Source organism: Silene latifolia, chromosome 11 (genome assembly GCF_048544455.1).
Source record: "Silene latifolia isolate original U9 population chromosome 11, ASM4854445v1, whole genome shotgun sequence".
In the NCBI taxonomy this organism is placed as follows: Eukaryota; Viridiplantae; Streptophyta; class Magnoliopsida; order Caryophyllales; family Caryophyllaceae; genus Silene; species Silene latifolia.
In genome coordinates, this window is record NC_133536.1 from 8821325 (window position 1) to 8846121 (window position 24797).

Consider the following 24797-nt stretch of genomic DNA (forward strand, 5'->3'; position numbering starts at 1 on the left):
GTTTGACGGGCATATAGGATTCCAATAAAGAACGATTGTTTGCGCAAACCGTTCTCGTACATTAACAAAGAGAACGATTAGGTTTGACCAACCGTTTTAAAATATAAAAGAGACCGGTTATATATCCAGAACCGTTCTCCTTGATTAAACAAAGAGCACGGTCCCTATTCTTACCGTTCTCTATTAAAACGGTTAGGTACCTAATTCTCTTTTATACACTATCTAATCTTTTATACACTATCTAATCATCCCAACACCCTATCCTCATGACTCATATCGTCATACACACTCATACCCTTTCCTCTCACTCACTCCTACCTTCGCTCCGGCCAACAACACGCGGCAATGCCGACAACGTCAGACCGCTCCACTGCAAGCAGCATCCTTATCGCCCTGTGAGCGTTTGGTTATATAATGTAAGAGTTTCCCCCAAATCTCAAATCTCAATTTTTGGTGAATAGGTTCCGATTAGTGAGTTATATAATGTATATTTGACTAATTATTATTGAGTATTTGATTATATCTGCCTAATTGTATGCTTTACTGGATTTTTGTTTTGTTTATTAAAGTTGAATTGCAAAATTAGGCAAACCCTAATTTCGTATTCATATTTTTAACTTAGTTTTCTGGGTTTTCTCACCACCACCAGCTCCATTATGCTCTACTATTGATATAAGAATTCTATTTGATGTGATTTTAGTTTTGAAGTAGAGTCTATATTGAATAAGCTCGCCGACCGCCAATATGTCATTTGTACTACTTCGTCCCTTAATTATAGGTATACTTTTATTTGGTTTAATTTTAGATTTTAGGGTTTATGGGTAATTACACTTATGCTTATCTAGTTGTAACTTGTAAGGATCTTTGAATGATGTTATTCTTTTTATTTAATGATAATTGTTATTGTCTTTGAAGTAATCACTTAAATTGTTCTTGTTGTATTATAAGTTTTGAATTTCGATCTTACACTTTCGTGATGATGTTAGTGATAGTTGGAGATCGAGCATGAACTAGGTATGGTTGTTTTGACTTTTGAGTCAGGTCACAACTCGAGCTTGAATGACTGAACTAATGCCTTACATTTGTACATCTTTTTGTCATACTTTTTGTATTATAAGAATTTAGTGTCTTTATGGTGATTTGTATGAATAATGGATTCTTTTATCCGTCAAATTTTCTGATTTATTGCTCATGACAGTAAGTTTTGTACCCTTATGTCAATCTCATTCCCTTCCACTTATTTATGAGCCTTCTAATGGATTTGTTCTCATTTCTTCTGGCTTACATAGCTGGCCGAGTAGCTGATAGACCAAAAAAAGTACAAGTAGCTATTTAGAGCAATGGTAGGCTAGAAAAGTGTGGTTTATTTTAGGAAATGAGCTTGCATATTCATTGATAGCAGTCATGTATTGTGCTTCATGTGTCACATTTATATTAGGTTTAGTTGGTAGTGGTAACTATGGTCTGTTGTGGATGTTTTCATCTTCATGATAATAAGAGCCAAATGATGATGTTTATGTGTGTATGATTTTTTGGTGTACTATCAAAAATTACCCAAAACAATATCATTGCAGCTAGTGACTGTCCTGATCACACCTCTTTTCCTGCTTTTCTAAAATAACAGGTTGTTGGCTCTTTATCATGGCCACTCATTTCAAGATATAGAGTCTCTCTAAGAACTCAATCTCCAAGAACTGAGATTATAGATTCATTGTTCAAACCATTGGAGAATGGAGAAGACGATTGTAGCATGAGGTAACTAGTTAATGCATTGATATCATTGCCTGTACATCGCATTGTCTAGTCTGCATTTTGTTTTTGTTGGAGCTTAATCATACCCGAGTCAGGTATATTCGGTTATACTGCGATGTTTTTAAAGAATTCTACCTTTTTATTCATTATGCTCCATTGCAGTGAAAACTGAAAAGGATACCCAAATGTCCAAATATACTCGGGTAAATGTCGGTATTGTTCTGAAATTGGTAATATTTGGTCTCAATTTATAGCCCAAGTTCTTATTTGATTGAGTTGCTTTTAATTAGTTCATTCTGTTTTACCTCTTTGTATCTATGTTTTTGTTTTCGTGTCAAAAGAACAAGGGCACTCGCCTAAGTGATCTTCTAACACCCTCTTGGTACACCTTGCGGCCATATCTTTTTTTGGTATTTACTCTTTTCAACTCACACTAATAATATTCTTTTGCTATTTACACTTTTTTATTTCAGTTTTGTTTATCATACAATTTCGAGGGTTTTGATTTTCTTCTTGAGTGACAAATTGTATTTTGATTAATGCTTTTCCTCTAAATGTTGTTTTTCAGGTGCAATGTGAGCCGCTTGGAGATGTTCGCGCAGACTTTGCACGAGCTTTTTAAAATTAGTGAGTGACCTATACAATTGTTGGTCTTTGATCCTCCCTCATATTATAACTTACCCTCGGGATCTCATACCCTGCCTTTGCTACCACTTGAAGTCATGAATGTTACTCTATTGCACGGATTACCTAAGAAAAGTACTGAACTGATGATGCGTTCATTGCTGGTGGTTTTATTCTTTATACTATGTTATTCTTCATTCTAGGTTCTATTTTTCATACCAGTCCACCTCGTCTCAAGTTTTCCAATATGTTACGAGAAGTCTTACTTTAACTAAAGCTTAATGAAGCAAACACTAACACTCCAGGCCTGGTCTACTTAAATTTTTTTATAGGCTACACTCAACAGTTCCTTCGCTGGATATATCTAGATATATGTGATTTTTGGTTTGGTACATCTTGAGCCTGGCAAAGCTTGGGAATCTATCTTTTGTTCCGTATTTTTTGCAGCACTCAGAGATAATTAAGTTATTTTTATCGAACTTGTTGCAGAAATCCATTTCACGTGAGTGTTGATATTAGACACAATGATGAACCTTGATGGAACACTCATCTTAATTGATCTTCTACATTCTTCTAAGTTCTAATGTCTGAGAGGTATGTAGTAACTTCCTCCTCACCATCACAAAAGAGTGTAGAGATTTGATTCCATTGTTGTTGTCTGCTGTATCTTATTGAACGTATGTGTTTTTTTTTTTTTTTTTTAAGCAAGGAAGAGAGATCATTTTTCAGGAATGCCCTCATCTTATATTGTCAATGTAGGAGTTCATAGATTTAAAATATTTATGTTTCCAGGTTTTTCAGGAATGCCCTTAATTATTAGCTTATATGAAGTCGCCCTTGTGAGGCCATGTCCGACCGCCCCATTGTCATTAATATGCATTACGGTTTTTCAAGACACCACGCCATATTCACAAGAAGAATTAGATGAGGTTCGGGACTTGTGGGCGAACTATTTTCTCAATATCTAGCCGTAGATAGCTAGCTAGCGTAGTAATGTATTAGGTAGTTGCATTTTGAAAAAGCGATTACATGATCCGCAAGACCATATGTTATGTTGGCTGGGATTTGTTATGCCCTTTGTTGTTGTTCGTTAGTTGTTGAATTCGGATGACGGAGACGGTTGCGTTGTATGTTGATTGGGATCGGTTTTTATTAGTTGAAATCGATCATTTTGGTTGAATGGCAGTTGGCATGTTTTGTATTAATGTTTTGGCATTCAAATTGGTGTAATGCAATATGAATTGGCCTGCTCTTTTCAAATTTTAAAAAAAAAAAAAAAAATATAAAGGACAAATGGATTTATAAAAGTTCGATGTAATTCTAGCTTCAAAGGACATGGGCTTTCTATAAAAATCTGATGTACATTACACATATGGACATCGGATTAATGTTAAAATCTGATGTTCATTACTCATATGGACATCGGATATATTTAAAAATCCGATGTGCATATATTAATGGACATCGGTTTAAAGTCCCATGTCCATTACACCCCATATGGACGGGACTGAACTCTACATCGGCCTATAATCCGATGTCCATGTGTCTAGAAGTCCGATGTCCTTCATGATTTCTGTAGTAGTGTATGAGGCTTCTAACCCTTCCCAAATACTATTCTCAGTTTCTCAGTTTATCATGGTATCATCGGAGCAGGTTTGATCCTTGCATCGATCACAATCATAATTACAAAACATCACAATAATAATAATCGACAATGACAAAAATTGGAGATGGAGGCAAGGAGAAGGGATCAGATAATGGTAATGAGAAAATGATTATACATACCACCATCATCCCCGCTATTTCTCCACCCCTTAGATAGTCCGAGTCTAAAATTGACTCAGACGATATTCAATCATGACAACTACGACCTATGGGCTGATGCAGTTCGTAACCGGCTTGACGCAAAAAACTAATTAGGCTTTGTCGATGGCACCGTCACGAAGCCCATTGGTACTAAAGAAGATTCGTATGAGGCCGTAGCCTCGCGCTAGTGCAACGCTATGGTGAAAGCTTGGTTGCGTAACGTCATTGACGAGAAGGTGCACACTAGCATCACGTTCTCGACCACTGTAATTGAAATTTAGAAAGAATTGAAGGAGCACTACTCAGCGGGAAATGCACCTCGTGTACATCAACTCAAAAGCGAGTTGAACGAGTGTAGGCAGGGGACTCGTTCAGTTCTGGAATGCTACACTCACTTGAAATCCATTTGGGATGAGTTAGCCAATGACAGCCGCATACCAAAATTTACTTCCGGCGCCGGGGTAACGTTCATTAAGGAGCGAGAGGAGGAGAAGGTGCACTAGTTCATCATAGGACTTATCACTACGTTATATGACCATATTCGAGTCAACTTTTTGATGGAAGACAATCTTACCTCCTTGAGTGGAGCACTACAAGAATTCAGCAATCGGGCGACTCAAAAAAGCGACTGATGAAAATAGTCGCCAAAATAGCGACTGACAAAGGAAATCGGGCGACTGATTTCATTTGGCGACTACTAGTAAAAAAGAGTGGCGACTGATTTTTATTTCGGGCGACTGAAATCAGTCGCCACAATGGCGACTACCACCTATCAGTCACCAAAATCAGTCGCCATGCCCTATAATAGATCAGACCACGAGTTCCTCAGGTCTCATTCTCCATTCTCCATTCATCATTGGCTGTGTATGTGAACTTTTTGAAATTATTTTTGTTTTTAAGATACAAAAATTACTTGATTGTTCAGAGTAAGATTAACCATTTTTGTTTTTAATACGAGAATAATAAAATCATTACTATAAATAAAATGTATATACTAAATTAATTAATATATAATAATACTCGAAACAATCTTGTAAAACAAAAATAGATTTAGAAATGTTTTGGCATCTTACCAAAATATAATTCACACTTAACGTACAGAAACACATAAAAAATAATACGAAATAAAAAATAACGGGCCGGACAATGACCCTTGTAGCTAGACCACCATGGTCCATGAAATTTTTTTTTAAAAAAAAAGCCATAATTACAATTAAATTTACTCACAATGGTGTATATATATGCATGAATGTTAAAATGTGTAGTAAATATGGAGCAAAATTTGGGATGCAATTGTCAAAAATAATGCAAATAGAGCTTGATCACGTAGTGAAATTATTCTTGGATTCTCCAATTGTTGACGATGCTTGTTTATGGTGGAATCTCTTTGAGACGAGAAATGAAAAGCCATTGATATGGAATCTTTATTTTTGGTCGTGTATATTGGCTTTCCTATCACATGTTTGTATCGTCCAGCGCTCCACGCCTACATGACCAAACCCAAATAATTAGCCGAATACTCAAATCAATTAGTCTCAAAATAAACGGATATATCCGTCTAAAGCAAAAAAACATATCAAATATGAATAAAGTGATGATATTTTTAGACTCCACAATACAACTTTTTGCTTGCATTGTTTTATGCTTAAAATGGGTGAATATTTGGTCCGTCTATAACTATAATGAGAATTTTGTGTACTCAAATAGTCGTCACAGTTGCAGACTTGCAGGTGATCAAATTCGGGTTTGAATTGTCATACGGATTAGACTCACGTTATTATCAAATAATAAAACTCATTTTAAATCTGGCGACAAAAGATTATTACACTCTGTTTCGGCCAGTGTGTCCAAAAAAGTTAAACGAAGTTAGTTTATTGAATATTTAGTCCATAAAAGTTGTAATTGAAATGATTGTATGCTCTAGATCTCTAATCTAAAGTAATGCTTAGAAATGTGTGACAGCTTAAAATCAAATGATACTCAATCGGTAAAGATGAATGTCATGATTCTAATAGACACAATGGGGCTCAATCCTTTGATAAAATATTGTTAGACATGCATGATGTGAACAACTTCAATGGGTTAAGCATGCAACTTTGGAATCTTAATTTGTTTTCTAAAGGGACCAATGTTTGTCACCAAAATGAAAGTTCTAATTTTTGGTGAATCATTTCAGTTTTCAAATAATTTATTTCGTAAATATAACGAAATTATATTGTAAGACTTTCGTACGGTACAACCACACAAAAAGTGACCATTTTATATTAAAAAGTGTTCACTTTTTATTATTGGCAGCTACTTTTTTTTATATATTCTAAAAGAGTCATTGTGTAATTAAAATCGGTTTTTGGCTTTAGAATATGGCATAGTAGAGTAAAAAGATCTATATCAAAATGTCTATGGTATGTTTCTTAGTTCAAACTAGTATGACGTAACAATTATATCGTTTAACATAATTTAGCCAGAAATTTCAATATAGACACTAAAAATTATATGTCGACAGTTCACTAACAGGATTATTAACGCGCACATCTAATCCCTTTTACTAGCCACCTACATAATCCGACACCTTCAATGCAACAGGCTAATGTCGAACAACATACGGGTACTATATACTAATATACGGGTCGGGTTAGAAATTTACCTGAATTTGATCACCACAAGTGACAACCAAAGCATTACCAATCGGAATGAAAGAAGTCCATCCTTTCTTAGAGTAGACATGAAATTCCGACGAACCATCACAAATATGCAATGACAATGCATGAGAATAATCACTTCCTCTAATCATCATCCTTATAACATCGCATCGTAGCGAGCTCATGCATTGATCAATTGGTATATCATGAGGATGCTTGTATATGTGACATATATTACCATCTTTCTCATGTTGCATTTTGCTAATTACACTTTGATCTTCTTGATTATTCATGATAACTATCTTCATTATGTCCTTAGCTACCTCCTCAATTGCTCTTTCTAAGCTCTCCATTTTTGTACTGCAACGATTTTTGTGATAACGTGTTAATAAACATCAATCATGCAGATGTCAACTAGTTTAGTTGGTAAAGTCATAAAATGTGGTACTCATGACCCGAGTTCGAACTCAGAAGGTGATACACAACATGACAATCAATATAGGTCTTATCGATAAAATTACCGCATCAAAGTATAGTTGAATCAAATAATCAATGTTGTGAACGCGACATGACAAACAACATTATCAGGATGAATTGAATTTGATTCAATTTTTTAATCTTAGTAGTTAAGCTAGTTAAGTGGCAGAATGAACACGACATGACAAACAACATTATCAGGATGAATTGAACTGGATTCAATTTTTTAATAACCTTACTAATTAAGCTAACTAAGTGGCAGAATGAACACGACATGACAAACAACATTATCAAGATGAATTGAATTATAAGATTCATTTTTTTAATAACTTTACTAGTTAAGCTAACTAAGTGGCAGAATGAACACGACATGACAAATAACATTATCAGGATGAATTGAACTGGATTCAGTCTTCTTATAACCTTACTAGTTAAGTTAACCAAGTGACGGAATAAATACTAAGTCAAATTAATTTTAAGAAAAAAAATGATGAAATAGATGTAAAATTAAAGTTAGTTACCGTTAATTACCTGAATTTTGAATACTTAAGAGGCCAAATTCCCTCCATTTTAACCTTCAAACCATTACTTTTACTCCAAACAAACTCTTCACTCAATTCACCAATAACATCATCCACATCCTCAATCACTTCCTCAAACCCTAACGGCAACTCCGGCGACCTTGCCGCTATCCTCTTCCTCTCCGGTGACAGTCGGAAAACCCTCGACGCTCGCCTCCCCACCGTCTTAACCAACTCCGGTGAAATCCCATGATTGATCAGCTGAAAACATCCTAGGTCTTCAAAACATTGGCTAATTTTCGAAACAGAGGAATTTTTAATCTCTTGAAAATCAATTACCGGGATTTCTCGAAAGGATTTTTGTCTAGGAAATATTCTGTTGGGTAAAATGAGGTCAGGAACCCTAAGAGAGCTTTCCAAAAACTCTGCCAAAACGCCGTCGTTTGTCACTGAAGAAGTGCGGCGGCTTGTGCCGGTTGGGGAAGGTGGAGGGGCTCGGAAATCGAGGATGATCTGCTCCGATTCGTCTTTTATGAGATTATAATCTTGTTCGTGTAGGAACATTTGAGGTGAAGAGCAAATTGTTGATGACATTTTCATTGATGAGAAATTTTTGAAGTAAAGCTAGATTAGAGTTGTAATTATAGACTTGTAGGTGTAGGTTTATTATATATGAATATACGCAAATTATAAAGTAAGACGGTCTACACCATGAAACCGTCCATTTTTGTAAAAAAAAAAAGAACACGGGATATTCTCTCGTGTATTCCTCGACTTTTTCATTTTCTAAGATGTATCACTCTTTTCTTGCAAAAAAACTTTGACCGTCAATAACTCTTGGCTACAAGTTCAGAATACGATACTTTTTTTTTTTCAAATTGATGTCTTTAAGAGGTTTTCAATTTGAAAAAAACTTCACCGACGTCTCAACTTGTAGTCGGGAATTATGGTCGGTCAAAGTTTATTCGTTAAAAAAGCTTTGACCAACCATAACTACATGCTACGAGTTCAAAAAGCGGTGATTTTTTTTTTTCAAATTCAAGGTCTTGACGAGATAATTGGTTTGAAAAAAAAAAATACCGTTTTCTGAACTCGTAACATAGAATTATTGTCAGTCAAAGTTTTTTATGAAAAACAGGGGGTACAACTTAGAAAACGAAAAAGTTCAGCAATACACGAGAGAATATCCCCAAAAAACATTCATTTATTGATGATAAATGATTAAATGAGTTGTCTTTTTACATTATGATATCGTCTCACATTATATGACCATCTCACGTAATCATTAGCGAAACCAAGATTTACGGTTAGGGGGAGGTGAATCAGCTGGGGCGGACAAATAATGACATATTGTAAATTTGAAAAAATTCGGAAATTCTAACTAAAAATTTCGCGGGGTCAAGTGCCCCTGCTAGCCCCCTAAATCCGCCACTGTACATAATGATTACTGATGAATATAGATGATGATTTGATCACTGCTTAGTTAATTTTAGATTGTGAATTTTATGCAAAAGAAGAGACATTAATGATGAAAATGTTGTAAACAATTAGTCAATCATCATACTTTATTTTGCTTTCTCTTAGAAAAGAAAATTGTGGGGGAGGAAAAAATAATATAATCCTTGCTGGCTTGCTCTACTTCTAAAGGTTTAACCTTTACAGCTTTGCATTGTAACTTTGGTAGGGTAATGTATGTTTATAGCAACAATGATTTAGATTTTGCCGATCGTTAACATGAATCGTCATTTGAAATCAGTTGAGAGCGCTACGGAGGGAAGTGATATGGTGCATTTGAAGGTCGGTTGACGCCAGTGGCGGAGCCAGGATTTCAACTTGGGGGGGGGCGAACGACTAATTTCATAAGATACACTCAAAAAAAATTCGAAAAATTTAACTAAAAACTTCGAAAATTTCATCCGCCAGGGGGGGCGACCGCCTCTGCTAGCCCCTTCTAGCTCCACCACTGGTTGACGCTAGACTCGGTAAAATTTGACCTGATTTCGATAAACTTTTTCCTCGGGATTAGATCGGCCCAAACTTGGAATGACCTATTAATTTAGGATCGAAATGGCGAAGCCTCATCCAATCCGCTCGACTTAATGGATCAAAAGTAAGAGCAGGTTAATTAGTTCGTCGTCGTCACCATAAAATACGAGTTGCCAAAATAAAATTAAAAAGGTTTTAGCAAATAGGGGCAGCGTGCCAGCGTCTACAATGTTATAGCAGAAAATGGGCTTTTATTGCCCATCAATTAAGTACTTTTATAGCCCAATAACTCATAAGGCCTGCTCACTATTAGCAAAGGCCCGGTCTTGTATATACTTGTATCATTGTATGTAGACTTGGTAAATGGGTCATTATTGTTGAATTCGGGTCGGGTCATTTTAGTTCAGATCATTTTCGGGTTAATTATTTATCGGGTCATTTTCGATTCGGGTCATTCAAGTTGGGTCAGTTTTGTCAGGTCTAATTGCAGTCCAAGCCAAATATGTGGCGGATAAAACTTATTCCCTATCTATTATGAGGTGTTCATCTGTCCGGGACCGGACCGGACCGGACCGGACCAAATTTAGTGGACCGAAGACCAAATAAGGGTAAAATAGTGGACCGTGGACCGGACCATAGTTATAATGATCCGATCCGGTCCGGACCATAAAAATATATGGACCGGACCGGACCATATGGACCAAATAATATATTTTTAGTTTACCTCATTATTTCGAAGATTACTTTAATTTATATTAATAACCTAGATTTTTTTTGTTTGAGTAGTAGAATATGTCAAAGTAATATATTACGAAGTAATATTATGAGATTAGGAGAAATGTTTGTGTATCATACAATTTTATAGATATTCCTTACAAATGTTTGGTCCACGATCCGGTCCGCGGTCCGTTCGGTTTGGTCCAGGACCGGACCAAAGACTAAACTTATGTAGATAGGTGGACCGTGGACCGGACCAAATAAAGTATGGTCCGGTCCGATCCAGACCAAATTTATGATTAGAATTCAACAGGAATTCTCGTTTAAAACGGGCATATTTGTCTTAAAACTTAAAAAAGGTCAAGTATCAAACATAAGACAAAAGCATAATGCATTGAGATTAGCAAAATGTTTGTCTCATCTATACAAGTAGGGTGTTATTTAACCCTTTTATTTTTAAGACGATATATCCATTTTAAGAAAGACCTATTGAAAATTTAAAAGATTAAGTGAACTAGTAATTTTAACCTTTTAAACACTACTCCGTATATTTTAGAGTTGGATTTATCTTTTGTAGTTATTCTATAGATACGTTGGCAATTACAAATGACCAGTCTTTTATATTAAAATTTTTATAAAATTCAAAAACTCATGGTCTCTACAAATATAGAAAATTTGTCTCCACGCTTTTTATAATAAAAAAATTCAATATACTATCTGTAAAAATATACTCCCTCCTATTCACCATTTTCTTCCCTATTTCCATATTCGGATTATTCAGGTTTCTTCCCTATTTCCTTTTTTGGGTTGATTTGTGTGGTCCAAATTAAATTACATGTGGGTTAGTGTGTTTTGTGTGGTTCAAAATCACTTTCTTATTTCTTGTGCAAAAAGAAAAGGGGAAGAATATAGTAAATAGGAGGGAGTATAAATTAATATCACAAGATTTATTTAAATAAAAATAGTTAAATTATAAACCAGCCTTCATGACATTATTCAATTCTCTTGAATACTTTTATTTTTAGTTTTAGTTTTTTCTAAAATCAAACTACAAGGACGACAAGGGTATTTTTGTCAAAAAAAATCGATTTCTTTAAAGCTTCAATAAATCAAAAGTTTGGGTCCTTAATACAATATTCTATCAAAGTTCGGATCATAGTTTATTGAGGTTTCTTCCCATATGTGTGTGAAATGAGGGTATTGTCCCAAATCGGTAGAATAATAGTGAAAGGACTAGCTTAAAAGTAAGTGGGTTATTCCTCCTATCACTAATTGGTTTTAGGATGGAACCTCGCTTGCTTGTGAACCGATTTCATACACCTATATCTCTATAAGCCCGCTGCGGAGAACTTAACATAGTTAAACTCCCTTAATTCTCAATGCAGTGCTTTCTCCAATAATCCTCTAGTACGATATATGGGGTTTCAGCATTTCTTATACGAAGAGCCCGACATATGGGGTTTCAACATTTCTTATATAAAACCGTTTTACATAAGCATTATTATATTGTTGATTACTAGGTTTAGCATTAGCGTTAAATAAGTTGGAACAATTAGTCTTGCTGAAAACGGGTCGGAGCAAGTGACGGATAATGTCACTCACAAAACGGATAGGGGGACAAGGTGGGGGCACCCCATGTGCTTCACTCTCTCCTCTATTTGGGTCATTTGTGAGGGAAAATGGTATCCGTCACTCCAAAGTGACGGATACGTGCCGTCACAAATGAGATTTTGTGAAGTTGGAATTGTCTTAAAGCGCTTCCAAAGTTGCAAATACAATACATTACGTAACTGATTTGTCTTGTAAATTAATGATAGGGTTTTTTGTCAAACACAACCTTTAAAAAACTTTTTTTTTCCAAACACCACCTTTAAAAAAAAAGTTTGTGAAACACAACCTTTAATAATTTTTTTTTTTTAAACACGACATTTTGGATAGAGTTTGAACACTTGCAAAGGGGTGACTTTCAGTCGATGTTTGGGATAGCAAACGAGGTCGGTTTGAGATGTTTTTAGACTCGTTGGAAATGTGGGAGTATAAGCTTTCTAGGCATTATCAATACGGCGGTGATAAGTGGACTTATGTGGGGTATATTGGTGTGTAAAGTAAGGCTGGTCAAGGAGTGAATTGGTGTTTTTCTGATTTGTTTTTACCTCCAATTCACTCCTTGACCAACCTTACTTTACACACTAATAAACCCCACATAAGGCCACCTATCACCACCGTAGTGGTAACCCCTGGAAAGCTTGTACTACCACCTTTCCAAAAAGTCTAAGAACACCTCAAATCGACCTCGTTTGCTACCTCAAATATCGACTTAAAGTCACCCTATTGCAAGGTGGTTAAACTCTTGCCAAAATGTCGTGTTTTACAAAAAAAAATTTATTAAAGGTTGTGTTTCACAAACTTTTTTTTTAAAGGTGGTGTTTGGAAAAAAAAGTTTTTTAAAGGTTGTGTTTGACAAAAAACCCTTAATGATACTGATGTTCAAGAATAATAGTCCTCTATATATAGAGTTAAGAGTATGGAACTATAAACCATCAAGCCATCATAAATTTGTCGAAAAGAATATGCACTTTGGCTGTCCTTTGGTTAAGATTCATAGAATCATGTATGCATGCATACTTGGACTCTCCTAAACATTGAGAATATTCACACCCAACAAAATAGAAAAGTGATTAATAATACTTCGTACAATGGTTTTATTTAAACTTTGAATATATTGGATTTAAGACGGCTGTAATCTACATTATTTAATGCAGATAATTCGTAGAAAATAGAAAAGTGATTAATAATATGAATCTCGATCATATTGATCATAATATATACATCATATTGATCAAATAAATGTGAATGTATCGAAAAGTGAGAACGACGCCTAAAGAAAATTCGATGAAATAGTCGTATGTTGTTGGTGAACTGATGCATCTTATGTGCCGGCCAGTCTTCCTTTGGTCCAACTGCTTGCGGCTCATTTTGACACCAAAATGAGAGCAATGGTATTAAGGATAAAGACATACATAAGGCATGTCAATCGATATCATATACTCTAATTCGTCAATTTGCACGTATTTTATTGACCACACTATTCCGCCTACCCCTTTGCTTACTCACCATCACCCCATGCCATGCATGTGACTATGTGACGACTAATACTTGACATAATACATGTGATTTGTGATCCTACCCCATATATTTGGAGTGACGAGAGAACCCGCGGTCGCTATCTTTGGTGTACACTGGGTAGACCCTCGGATATACGTGATAGCCCGCAAACCACGTAAACCAGATAATTAAGCCATCCGAGGCTGACAGACTCAAAGTCAAGAAGGCATGGACTCAAGTTATAATACTCCACAAGATTGCTCTTGAGGAGGCTTGAACCGGGTCTCCTGAAAATTTCACCCAAATTTTATTGGAAAATGAGATAGTAACACCGGGTGTTACCGAGTTTCAGTAACACCCAGAATAGTTTTGTAAATTCATCTCATTTTTTAAATCCCTCCATGATTATTTGAAATTTAAAGTCTTTAGACATATAAGGGCGGGGAAGTGGCAAATAAACCCCAAACGTTTGCCACTACGTGCAAATTAGCCCCATAACATTTTATACGTGCAAATTAACCTCATTAGTTATATCCGATGTGCAATTCGCCCCAATTAGAGATTTCCGAGTAAATTTCTCGCGGGAAAATATTGACATGCCACCGGAAAGATGACTAGGATAGATTAAATTAAATAATAAATTTTTACAAAAAAATATGATTTTAAATATTGGCAGATTTCAATTTATTGCTTCCTATCTTCTTCATTGCCATTGTTATTTTTTAGTTCTTACGTTGTTTATTGCTTCATATCTTCTTTCGCCTTTAGATAATAAATTAACCCTATTACTTTTATTTTTTACGTCTGTTTATTGCTTCCTATCTTCTTCATCGCCATTGTTAATTTTCGAGCTCAAACCGTGTAAAAATGGCGGTATATAAGTGTACTGTGCATAAACTCAATTTTCCCCAAATTTCAATTTTTTTTTCAGTTTTTATGATACTTGCTAAACTTTAATTACAAAAATGGTGGATGATATATGAGAATTAGTGTAAGCTACAACAAACAAAAAAATTGTGATGAAAAAAATAGAAAAAATGGATCGGATGGAAGGAGCTTAAAATATATGAGATTGGGAGAGAAGAGGGAAGAAGTAACGAGTGATAAAAGTGACGGTGTAATTCTTGTTTTTTTTTAAAAAATTTATTATTTATTTAATCTATCCTAGACGTCTTTCCGGTGCCATGTCAATATTTTCCAGAGAGAAATTTACTCGGATATCTCTAATTGGGGCAAATTGCACATCGGGTATAACTAATGGGGTTAATTTGTACGTATAAAATGTTATGGGGCTAATTTGCACGTAGTGGCAAACGTTTGGGGCTTATTTGTAGGTATTAAATTAAAAAAAAAAACATTTTGGTAAATTCCAGAATTTGGATTGGAATTGCTTAATACATTATACAATCAAAATCATAATCACGATTCAATTAAAACCCAGAATTTGTGCCAATTGTCCACTGCAAATAGTTAATTGATGACAATAAACTAAATTAACTTGAAAAATTGACGTTGAATAAGCTAAAAAATTGAGTTAATTTAGGTTCCTCCTTTAATATGATACCCCTAGACCTAGATTGCATCCTAGTTCGGTAAATCTGTGAACAACATTGAGGTAGAAGACAAACAAGCATATAATCATTATTACGACTAAAATTTATGACACTTGATTAGAGATAAACATGAACTATTTTTCATGTTGATCAATCAGTATTCCACTATTGGATTTTTCTTCAATCATTATCTACCTTTCTTCGTTGATTCACGACACTCTATTTTTCATGTTATCCATCGATATTAGTTGTGCAATCTTCGGAAATCATAGACAGATTTATTTGGAATAGTTCCTAAATGTATCAAGTTTAGTAAATTACATGTCTAACCTTTACAATTTGGGGCAAAACTGAAAATTATTATCTTCTTTTCATTTTTTTTTCATTTTTTAATTAGTGTGTAACAAAAACTCGGTAACACCCCGTGTCGCCCTAGCACTTCCCAATTTTATTAACTAAACTCCACCCTTACGGGCCCTACAGGCTACAATATATAATACTACACAAATTCTTGTTTGTGACGGCACATATCCGTCACTCTTGAGTGACGGATACCATTTTACCTCACAAAATACCCACTTTTTCTCTCTCTCTGCAACACTATTCATGTGGTTCCCTTTCTCCACTAACCCATTTTGTTACCATTTTAACTCACAAAATATCCGCCACAAATGGTAACCCGTCACAAGGAAGATCAATTGATAATACTATAGTTGATTGTCCTATAGTAGATTATTGATAATTTAACTGCATGAAATCTAAAACATAGTATTATCTATGATATATGCAATCCTGAATTATTTTAGTAGCCTACCAACCAAGTTATATAAGTGAGTTACTATAATTAGGCTCCGTTTGACAAGACATTTCAGGTATCTGATTTGGTCAAAGTAGCTTATTTGACCAAAATTTCAGGCACCTTATTTCTCTGTAAGCGTTTGGCAAGTCGCTTTGATGGGGCATATTCTGCACCCGCTGACCGAGTCAACATATTGAGCAAAGGTCAAAGACATCCACAACAAGTCAACGTATTAGACAGCCTAACCGACGCAGCCCGTCGGCTTGTCACTTGGGTCTCGGCTAGGCAACTAGCAAGTCGGGAGGCTTATCCGCGTACTCATATCCAAGACCCCTCGGCATGGAGTCAACCAGGTCCGCCGGCCTGCCATGGGTCCCTCGGCCGAGGGTAGAACAGTCTTTCCACCTGCTCTGCCACTTGGCCACTTGGCCACTACGTGACAAAAGGTGAAAGTCTATAAATACTCCTCAACCCTCATTGAGGCAAGGATCCGAAAATAATCAGTAAAACACACTAATCTGGTATAAACTCCCTTATCTCTCTACAATATACTTTGTGCCAAGTAACACACAACTTAATCCCTTTTAAGTTTACTGACTTGAGCGTCGGAGTGAGTACGCTCGGTACCAAGCCGAGCCCTCAGTTTGTTCATTGTTTCAGGAGAGGCCGAAAGGAAGAGTCAAGCAAAGCCATCATTCTACAAGCTTACGTGGTAACAAATCTGCTCTGGAATTACACCCGGAACAATTGGCGCCGTCTGTGGGAAAATCATACTAAAAGCTAGTAAAAATCCCTTACAAAAAAAAAAAAACACAAAACAAAACCCACCCAGCAAGCTAAGAAGATGTCAAAGCAACAAGAAGTAATTGTGACCGATTTAAATCGCATTCTATCGGGATGACACGATCCATAATTTCGAGATCGGGCAGTCCCCCACCGGCCGAGTAATTCAACCGGCGTACGGGATGCCTATACTACCGTAAACACCGCGCTCGTCACGGCCACGCCATCTTGTCATGGGACATGTGGTCGATACTGACCAAATTGAAGCTATTCCTGGACCACGATGGGTAATACGCCGATCACCCCCGCCGCAACGACGGTGACGGCAAAGACACCCGCAGTGACCAGGGCCCATAAAGTGACTCCGATCAACTTGACCGGAGCAATACAAGGAGCTGAGCATGTAAGGACGCCGGCGGTGCCCGTGGTTTCAGTGGCAGACCAAAGTCCTTCCCCACCTCGCGGGAGGACAGCGTCGCCGCGGCAACAACGAGGCCACCCCCGAAGAAATGAAGAAAGAAGTCCGACTCTCCAAAGTCAGACAACAAGAAGCCCCTCCCGCCACGGGGAGAGAAGCCGTACAAGGGTTGCGAGGAGCCGATCGCCGCGTGTCATTCGACACATGGTCGATGACCCCTCGTGCCTATGTCCCTGAGTCTCCGTGCCGACCAAACCGAAGCTACCGTCCCTATCATACAAAGGGGGGGACGGTGACCCTACCGACCACGCCGAGGCTTTCGAGTCTTACATGTCGGTATGGGAACAGCCTGATGAGGTATGGTGCCGAGTCTTCCCAACAACCCTGTATGGGATGGCCCAGAGTTGGTACAAGGGGCTGTCTAATGGTTCTGTATACTGCTACGCCGACTTAAGGGATAACTTCATAGCCCGAAGACGCCGCAACGGGAGAAGGGCCGTGGAGACATCGGATCTCCTCACTATCCGACGGGGGAGGACGAGTCTCTACGAAGCTATGTGAAGAGGTTCGACGCAAAAGCTCTGCAGATCCGTGAGCCGAACACCGAATCGGCGGCCTTCGCACCGATGAAAGGCCTCCGAAAGGCGAGCTCAAAAATGAGCCGATCAAGTGCGAGGTCCTCAACCCGGACTCCGCCGGAAAGATGGCGGACCAAGTCGTAAAGGTGGAGGATTACCACAAGACTCGGGTAGGCCACGGTGAAGCCGGGCACCGGGAAAGGAGGAGCCGCCGGGAGAATATCGACGAAGGTCGCCGTGGATCGTAATCGGTCACGGCCCGAAAGATCTAACAGAAACGAGCTCGGCGGGCGCGGGGGAGTTCGGGACCATACACCCCTGAAGAGGTATCATGGTCTCACCCCCCTGGTCAAATCACCGGCCGAGGTCTATGCCCTGAGCAAGAATGAAGGGCAGAAGTGGGCAAGACCCCCCAAGACGAGGGCGGAGGGCGATGCAAACCAATTTTGCGATTACCACGGCCAGCCCGGCCATAAGACCGACGACTGTCGGCATCTGAAGAACGCCATCGAGGAGCTGATCCGGAAGGAGGCCCTCAGCAAGTACGTAGCTGGGGCCCCGGAAACGAGCTCCGACGGGGCGAACAGGAAATCAGTATTCCAAAGGATGGGAGTGATCCAGGTGGTTATCGGAGGAAACGAGAACGGAGGGTCGGCTAATGGGCACAAACGGCACCTAAATGAGCTTTACCAAGCCATCAACTTTGTGCCCACCACAGCGATCCCCGCTTCCACCGTCCCCGATTTAACCATCGGAAAGAAAGACTACGAAGGAGTCATAGCCCCACACAGCGACCCGCTGGTGGTCCACCTGGACATATCCAACCACTTGGTTAAGAGGTGCCTAATTGATACAGGCGCCTACACAAACATCATGTTCAGGGAATGCTTTCTCAATCTCGGTCTGAAGATTGAGGACTTGAGCCCCTACACTAACCCACTATACAGCTTCTCTGGGGCCGGCCTAGTCCCCCTGGGGTCAATCAAACTGCCGGTGATGTTTGGCCAAGCCGATGCGGCCAAGAACGTTTGGTCCGAGTTCGTGGTCATTGATGGTACGTCTGCCTACAATGTTCTAATAGGCCGGGTTACTTTGAGCGAGGCCGATCTTTGTAATGTCCATCCGGCCCCGACATTGATGTATGTCTCGGACCGGGGGGAGGCACAAAAGCTCGTCTCAAAGGACGAGAGGGACGAAATTGTCAATGTCCAAATATCTGCCAGAGGGTGTAACATGCAATCCCTCAAAGTGGCGAAGAAATCAGAGAAGGGGAAGAGCCCATCCTTACGACAGGAGGGTGATCCGATGAGCACCAACAACGTCAGCATGGTCGAGGGTCCGAGACCGAACAAATAGAAATTGACCCAGGACGCACCGTAATCGCTTGCGGTGTCGGCCCCGGAGCCAAAATTCGAGCCGACCTCTTGGACTCCGCCGAGAAAGAACAAAGACGTCTTCGCGTACTCGCCCGCCGAGATGCCAGGCGTGAGCCGAGAGGTGATCGTTTACAAGCTGAACGTACTCTCCAACGCTCGCCCTGTCAAGCAGAAGATGAGAAACTCCTCGGCCGAGAAAGATGAGGCCATCAAGGCCGAGGTAGACAAACTATTAGAGGCGGGCTTTATCATGCCTTGTACTTACCCTGAGTGGCTAGCAAATGTTGTAATGGTAAAGAAGTCATCAGGGGGGTGGAGGATGTGTGTTGATTTTACAAATCTAAATAAAGCATGCCCTAAAGATTGATATCCCTTGCCTCGAATAGATAGTTTAATAGACGCAACGGCAGGCTACACTATGCTAAGCCTGCTCGACGCCTTTTCAGGGTACCATCAGGTATTCATGGCCGAAGAAGACATGCCTAAGTGCGCATTCATCACCATACACGGCACATACATGTATAAAATGATGCCGTTCGGTTTGAAAAACGCTGGCGCAACTTACACTAGGCTGGTGGACAAAGTGTTTCAAGATAAAAAAGGGCGAAACATCGAGGCTTACGTCGACGATGCTATTGTAAAAAGCAAGTCCGACAAACGAGCACTTGGCCGACTTGAGCGAAACATTTTGTTCACTAAGGAAATACAAGATGAAACTTAACCCAATGAAATGCAACTTCGGTGTCTGGGCAGGTAAGTTCCCTCGCGTACTTGTCGCCTGGGGAATTGATGCCAATCCGAGAAAGTCCAAGCAACACCGGACCTACCGGAGCCGAGGAATCGAAAAGAGGTTATGATGTTGACAGGGAGAATGGCGGCTCTCGCCCGTTTCATCTCTCGGTCGGCCGACAAAAGCACCCCATTCTTCAAAGTGTTGAAGGGGAATAAAGACTTCAGGTGGGGGGAGGAACAGAGCACGCCTTTCGTGCAATCGAAAGCTCATCTTCAAACTCTCCCGACCTCGTCCGTGCCGATCTTTGGGGAGACGCTATATCTATACATAGCAGATTACCTCGGCCACGGTCGATGCCGTAATCATCGTGAGAAGAAGACAAGCAAGAACACCCAATCTACTTTGTCAGCCATACACTGCTACCCGCCGAGAGAAATTACCCACTGATTGAAAAAGCAGCCTTTGCTGTCGTCGTTGCCGCAAGGAAACTAAAACCTTACTTCGACGCGCGTCCTGTGACGGTCTTAACCGACCAACCATTGGAGAAAACATTGGAAAAATTTGAACAATCCGGCAGGCTCATCAAATGGGCAGTAGAGCTATCCGGGTTCGGCATTCAATACAAGCCGAGGCCCTCGATAAAGGGGCAGGCACTTGCAGACTTCCTGGCCGAGTGCACATACCAAGAAGAATCCCACCCCGGTGTATGAGAAGTATACACCGACGGGTCCTCTACGACAAACAGCTCAGGAGCCGGCATCCTTATCATCAGCCCAAACGGGGACGAGTTTGAGTACGCCTTGAAGTTTACCTTCTCGGCCTCAAACAACGAATCTGAATACGAGGCGGTGATAACTGGAGTCGAGCTAGCTAGAGCTGCCGGGGCGGAACACATTGTGTTGAAGACAGACTCACTATTGGTGACTAACCAAATCAGAGGAGAGTATGAAGCTCGAGACGATGGGATGGTAAGATACCTGGAAAGAGTAAAAGCTGACACTGCAAAATTAAAATCTTTCCAAATCCAATGCATCCCCAGGTCTGAGAACAACCGAGCCGACGCTCTCTCAAAACTGGCCAGTTCAACCATCAAGAATGTGAGCCGAACCGTGCTGGTAGATATCAGGAATGCTAAAAGCATCACTGAGACCGTCGGCATGGTGGGTGACATAGAAGCCGAGATGACGTGGATGGCTCCGATAATGAAATACAAACTAACAAAAGAGTTACCGGAGGACCGCAGTCTCTCTCAGAAGATGAAGAGGATCGCCGCAAGATACTTGGTGTTCGAAGGAGAACTATACTGTAAGGTCCGTGATAAGACCACTTTTGAAATGTGTCGGCCCAGCCGACGCGGAGCTCATACTGACAGAGATTCACGAAGGCATCTGTGGACATCACATGGGGGCAAGAACGCTAGCCCACAAAGCTCTCCGAGCCGGCTACTTCTGGCCTACCATGCTTGAAGATTCCAGAACTAAGACCAAGAAGTGCAAGAATTGTCAGATGCATGCTCCGGTGATACATGCACCTTCCCGAGACTTGCAGCCAGTACTTAGCCCCCTACCATTTGCACAGTGGGGGATGGATTTATTAGGACCATTTCCGACGGCCTCCGGAGGAAGGAAGTACCTGATCGTCGCCGTTGACTACTTCACCAAATGGGTCGGGAAGCCGCAAAGATCGCCAAGACCACGGCGGCCGTAAGAAAGGTAATTTGGGAGAACGTCATAACTCGTTTTGGGTTACCCCAAGTCATGGTATTTGACCACGGCCGAGAGTTTTGGAGTGACACGGTGATAAACTGGCTAGAAGAATTCGGTATCAAGTTTGCATACTCCTCCGTCTGCCACCCTCGAGCAACGGGGCAAAGGAGGCGCTAATAAAACAATCCTAAACGGGTGAAAAAGAAGGTTGAAGATCTAAAGGGAAGGTGGGTCGATGAACTACCCGGCGTCCCGTGGTCCCTTAGAACCACGGAGAAAGAAGCAACGGGATACAACCCATTCCACCTTGTCTATGGGTCCAAGCCGTCCTACCAATGAAGCAGCGGTGCCGACATTCGTAACGCAAACCTTTAACCTGATCGAAAATGAGGAAGGCCCGAAAGCCTCCCTAGACACGGGGTCGAAGAAAGTCGAGACACGGCACGGCTCAACTTAGCCGTTTACCAAAACAGAATGAGAAGAGCCTACAACCGAAGGGTCCACAAAAGGGACCTAAGAGTAGGAGATCTAGTCCTAAGAAAGTCGGCCGCCACCAACAAAGGAAACATCCATGGCAAAATGACGGCCAACTGGGAAGGACCCTACAAAGTGGTTGAAGAAATGAGGCCGGGTACATACCGACTGACAGACATGGAGGGAGTGCCTCTAATGAGCCACTGGAACACCGACAATCTTAGAAAATACTTCGTATAGCGGCGGAGGTGTCCGAGACCGTTGTGGGCACCCCAACGCTTGATTATATCTAAGGAAGAATGTTCCGAGTTTTCTATCAAAATGAAGTGTCCCTCCCATAGTCATACCAAGATATTTACAACAACAGTCAAAACGTAAAATCGATCACCTCGGCCAAAGCCGGGGGTGACGAGGGAAACGCGACTTGCCCCACAGCAGTTGATCCAACATGCTTAGGAACGTATAAGTACGGTTGAGAAACGCAAATCGGACGCCTCGGCCAGACCGAGAGTGAAAGAGGAAGCGATCAACACGTCTACAGATATGAACGCTGTCGCGCCGTAACCCTGATTGCCTCGGCCAGACCGAGAGTGACGGGGACACAACGACCGATACGCTAACATGTTCACAACGGCGGTTGGGAAGCGCAAATCTGTCCGCTCCGGCTAAGACCGGGAGTGGAGGAGGAAGCGACCGACACGCCAACATGTTTAAAGACGTTTAAGTACAATTGAGATGTGCATCCTAACTGCCTCGGCCAGGCCGAAGGTAAAAACAAAAAGCACTCAATATGTTAAAAACGCAAAAAGACAACTCAGATGAAAATGAGATAAAGACCTCGGCCAAGCCGGAGGCAAAATGAACAAACTCTTATTGAAATGTTTACAGGTAATACAAATAAAGAAGTCGACGGCCGTCCCCATAGGGATAGCCTAAACACTACCTACCAAAGTTCAAAAAAGAGAAAGGTACAGCAAAAGGTTACAGACATAAGAATTGAAAGCACCAAAAATGATGGCAGGGAGGAAAGGCTCAATAGTTGGCCCCGAACAGTGAAATCGTGCCTCGAAGGGCCGGGTGAATCCGGTGACGACCGCCCGTCTCCCTATGCCTGATTCTGCTCGCCATCAGCAGTAGTAACGGCATCACCATCAGTGGGCGACCCAGAAGCCGACTTGGCGGCCTTCACCGCCTTTGCCTTTCTCGCCTTCCTCCCCTGGCCGCCTTCACCTTTTCAAAGATGGGCCGCCTTCTCCGCAGCCTCCTCGGCGCCGCCTTCTTAGCCTCCGCCTCCTCCGCGGCCTTTGCATCCGCAGCACCACCTTATCATCAAGCACTGGTCGAATTTTTGCCACGGAAGGAGCCGTCAGAAAGAGCTCTGACGATTACTTCCCCGGTAGCTTCTTCGGCCTGGTCCCGTAGATTGGGCGCACATGTTAGGGATGACGTCAGTTTGGAGCGTCTCAATGTCCTCCTCCCTCTGGGGGAGGATAGCCTTTGTGTTCCTGTGTGCCTTCGACTGAGCCAAATACAGAAATTTCCATTCTTCCCTCTTAGCAACAGCAAAGTCGAAAGCAGGCTGAAGCTTGTCCCGCTCCTCCCGCAGCTTAGCGGCGTCAGCCTCCGCAGCCTCAACCTTGACCCTCTCGGCTAGGACCGCCTTCTCAGCATCCTCCCTGAGCTTTCGCTCAGCGAGGAAATCATTTTCGGCAGCCTGGAAGTCCTTCATCGCCTTCTCGGCCTCTTGCTTAGAAGCATCAAGCTCAAGCCTAAGCCGTTCAAGCGCAGGGGCAACTTCAGCCATGACCTTTTCTTGCTCCATAATGTGAGCACCGGCCACGTCAGCCCACTTCGCCAGCATCTTCCTAATCTGGGCGGCTGAAGGCTTCGGGGAGGAGGAGACGATGGTTGATCTACAAAAAATTCGGACAAAGCATCCATGTCAACATTCATTGACATGCCAGAGAGCCTGTCATCAGGAACGCCTAATGAACCAAATGCAACCGAGCCACAAGTTAGATCCGTACCAGGCTTGGCCTTCTTGGTTGGAGGACCCATTTCTTTGACGGCCTCGGTAGCAATAGCAAGCAAAGAAGCAGATATCGTCTCTTTTCTCTTACGTAGAAGAGGAGATTCCTCCGCAACGGTGACCTCCTCATCGACATCAACAACGACCACCACCTTCTCCTTTTGGACTGCAGGGATTGAAGGTTGAACTGAAGTTGACGCCGTCGCCGCCGTAGACGTTGCTCTTGGCTTTCGGCGCGACACGTTACCGGCGATCTTCCTCTGAGCCGCCCCCGCATCCAAAACCTTCACCTGCTGCTCCATGAGTTCGTTTGGGGCCAGTCTGCGATCACGTGTCGCGGTCTTAGGATGCAACTCAACAACTCTCCTGTTCTTGTCAAGTCCCAACCTCTCGAGGACGTCAACAGACAGTTCCGGGCCAAAGCGGTCTGCAAAGGAAACGAAGCAAGAGTTAAGTAAAAGAAATAAATCAAAGTTCAAAACAAACATTAAAAGTAGAGATGGGCCTCACACCGACCCCACTCACCCCGTTCGAGGGCCGGTATGAGGCCGACGTGGTGAGCACTCATCCTCGAAGAATGATCCGCGTCGGGGCATCCATCCTTCGGCGTCCCATCCTTCTCGGCCTCAAACAGCCTTCATTGCCCGCCTTTCGTCCTCATTGAGATGGACCTCAAGGCGTCCATCTTAAGCTTATTCCGGAGACATATTTCTCACGCTCC

General features: G+C 41.1%; 1 protein-coding gene and 1 long non-coding RNA gene across 2 annotated transcripts; one reads left to right on the forward strand and one right to left on the reverse strand.

The window, feature by feature from the left end:
- Positions 1-306: 306 nt before the first annotated feature.
- Positions 307-1960, forward strand: LOC141612679 (uncharacterized). Its single transcript, XR_012529143.1, has 3 exons — positions 307-416; positions 1625-1755; positions 1915-1960. It is a non-coding gene; the product is annotated as an uncharacterized LOC141612679 (long non-coding RNA).
- A 3305-nt stretch (positions 1961-5265) lies between these two features.
- Positions 5266-8453, reverse strand: LOC141612680 (putative flavonol synthase 4). Its single transcript, XM_074431483.1, has 3 exons — positions 7830-8453; positions 6827-7181; positions 5266-5668 (listed from the first exon to the last, which is right to left on the reverse strand). Exons 1-3 carry the CDS (start codon positions 8417-8419, stop codon positions 5435-5437), a joined length of 1179 nt encoding a protein of 392 aa, XP_074287584.1. The 5' UTR covers positions 8420-8453; the 3' UTR covers positions 5266-5434.
- Positions 8454-24797: the final 16344 nt, after the last annotated feature.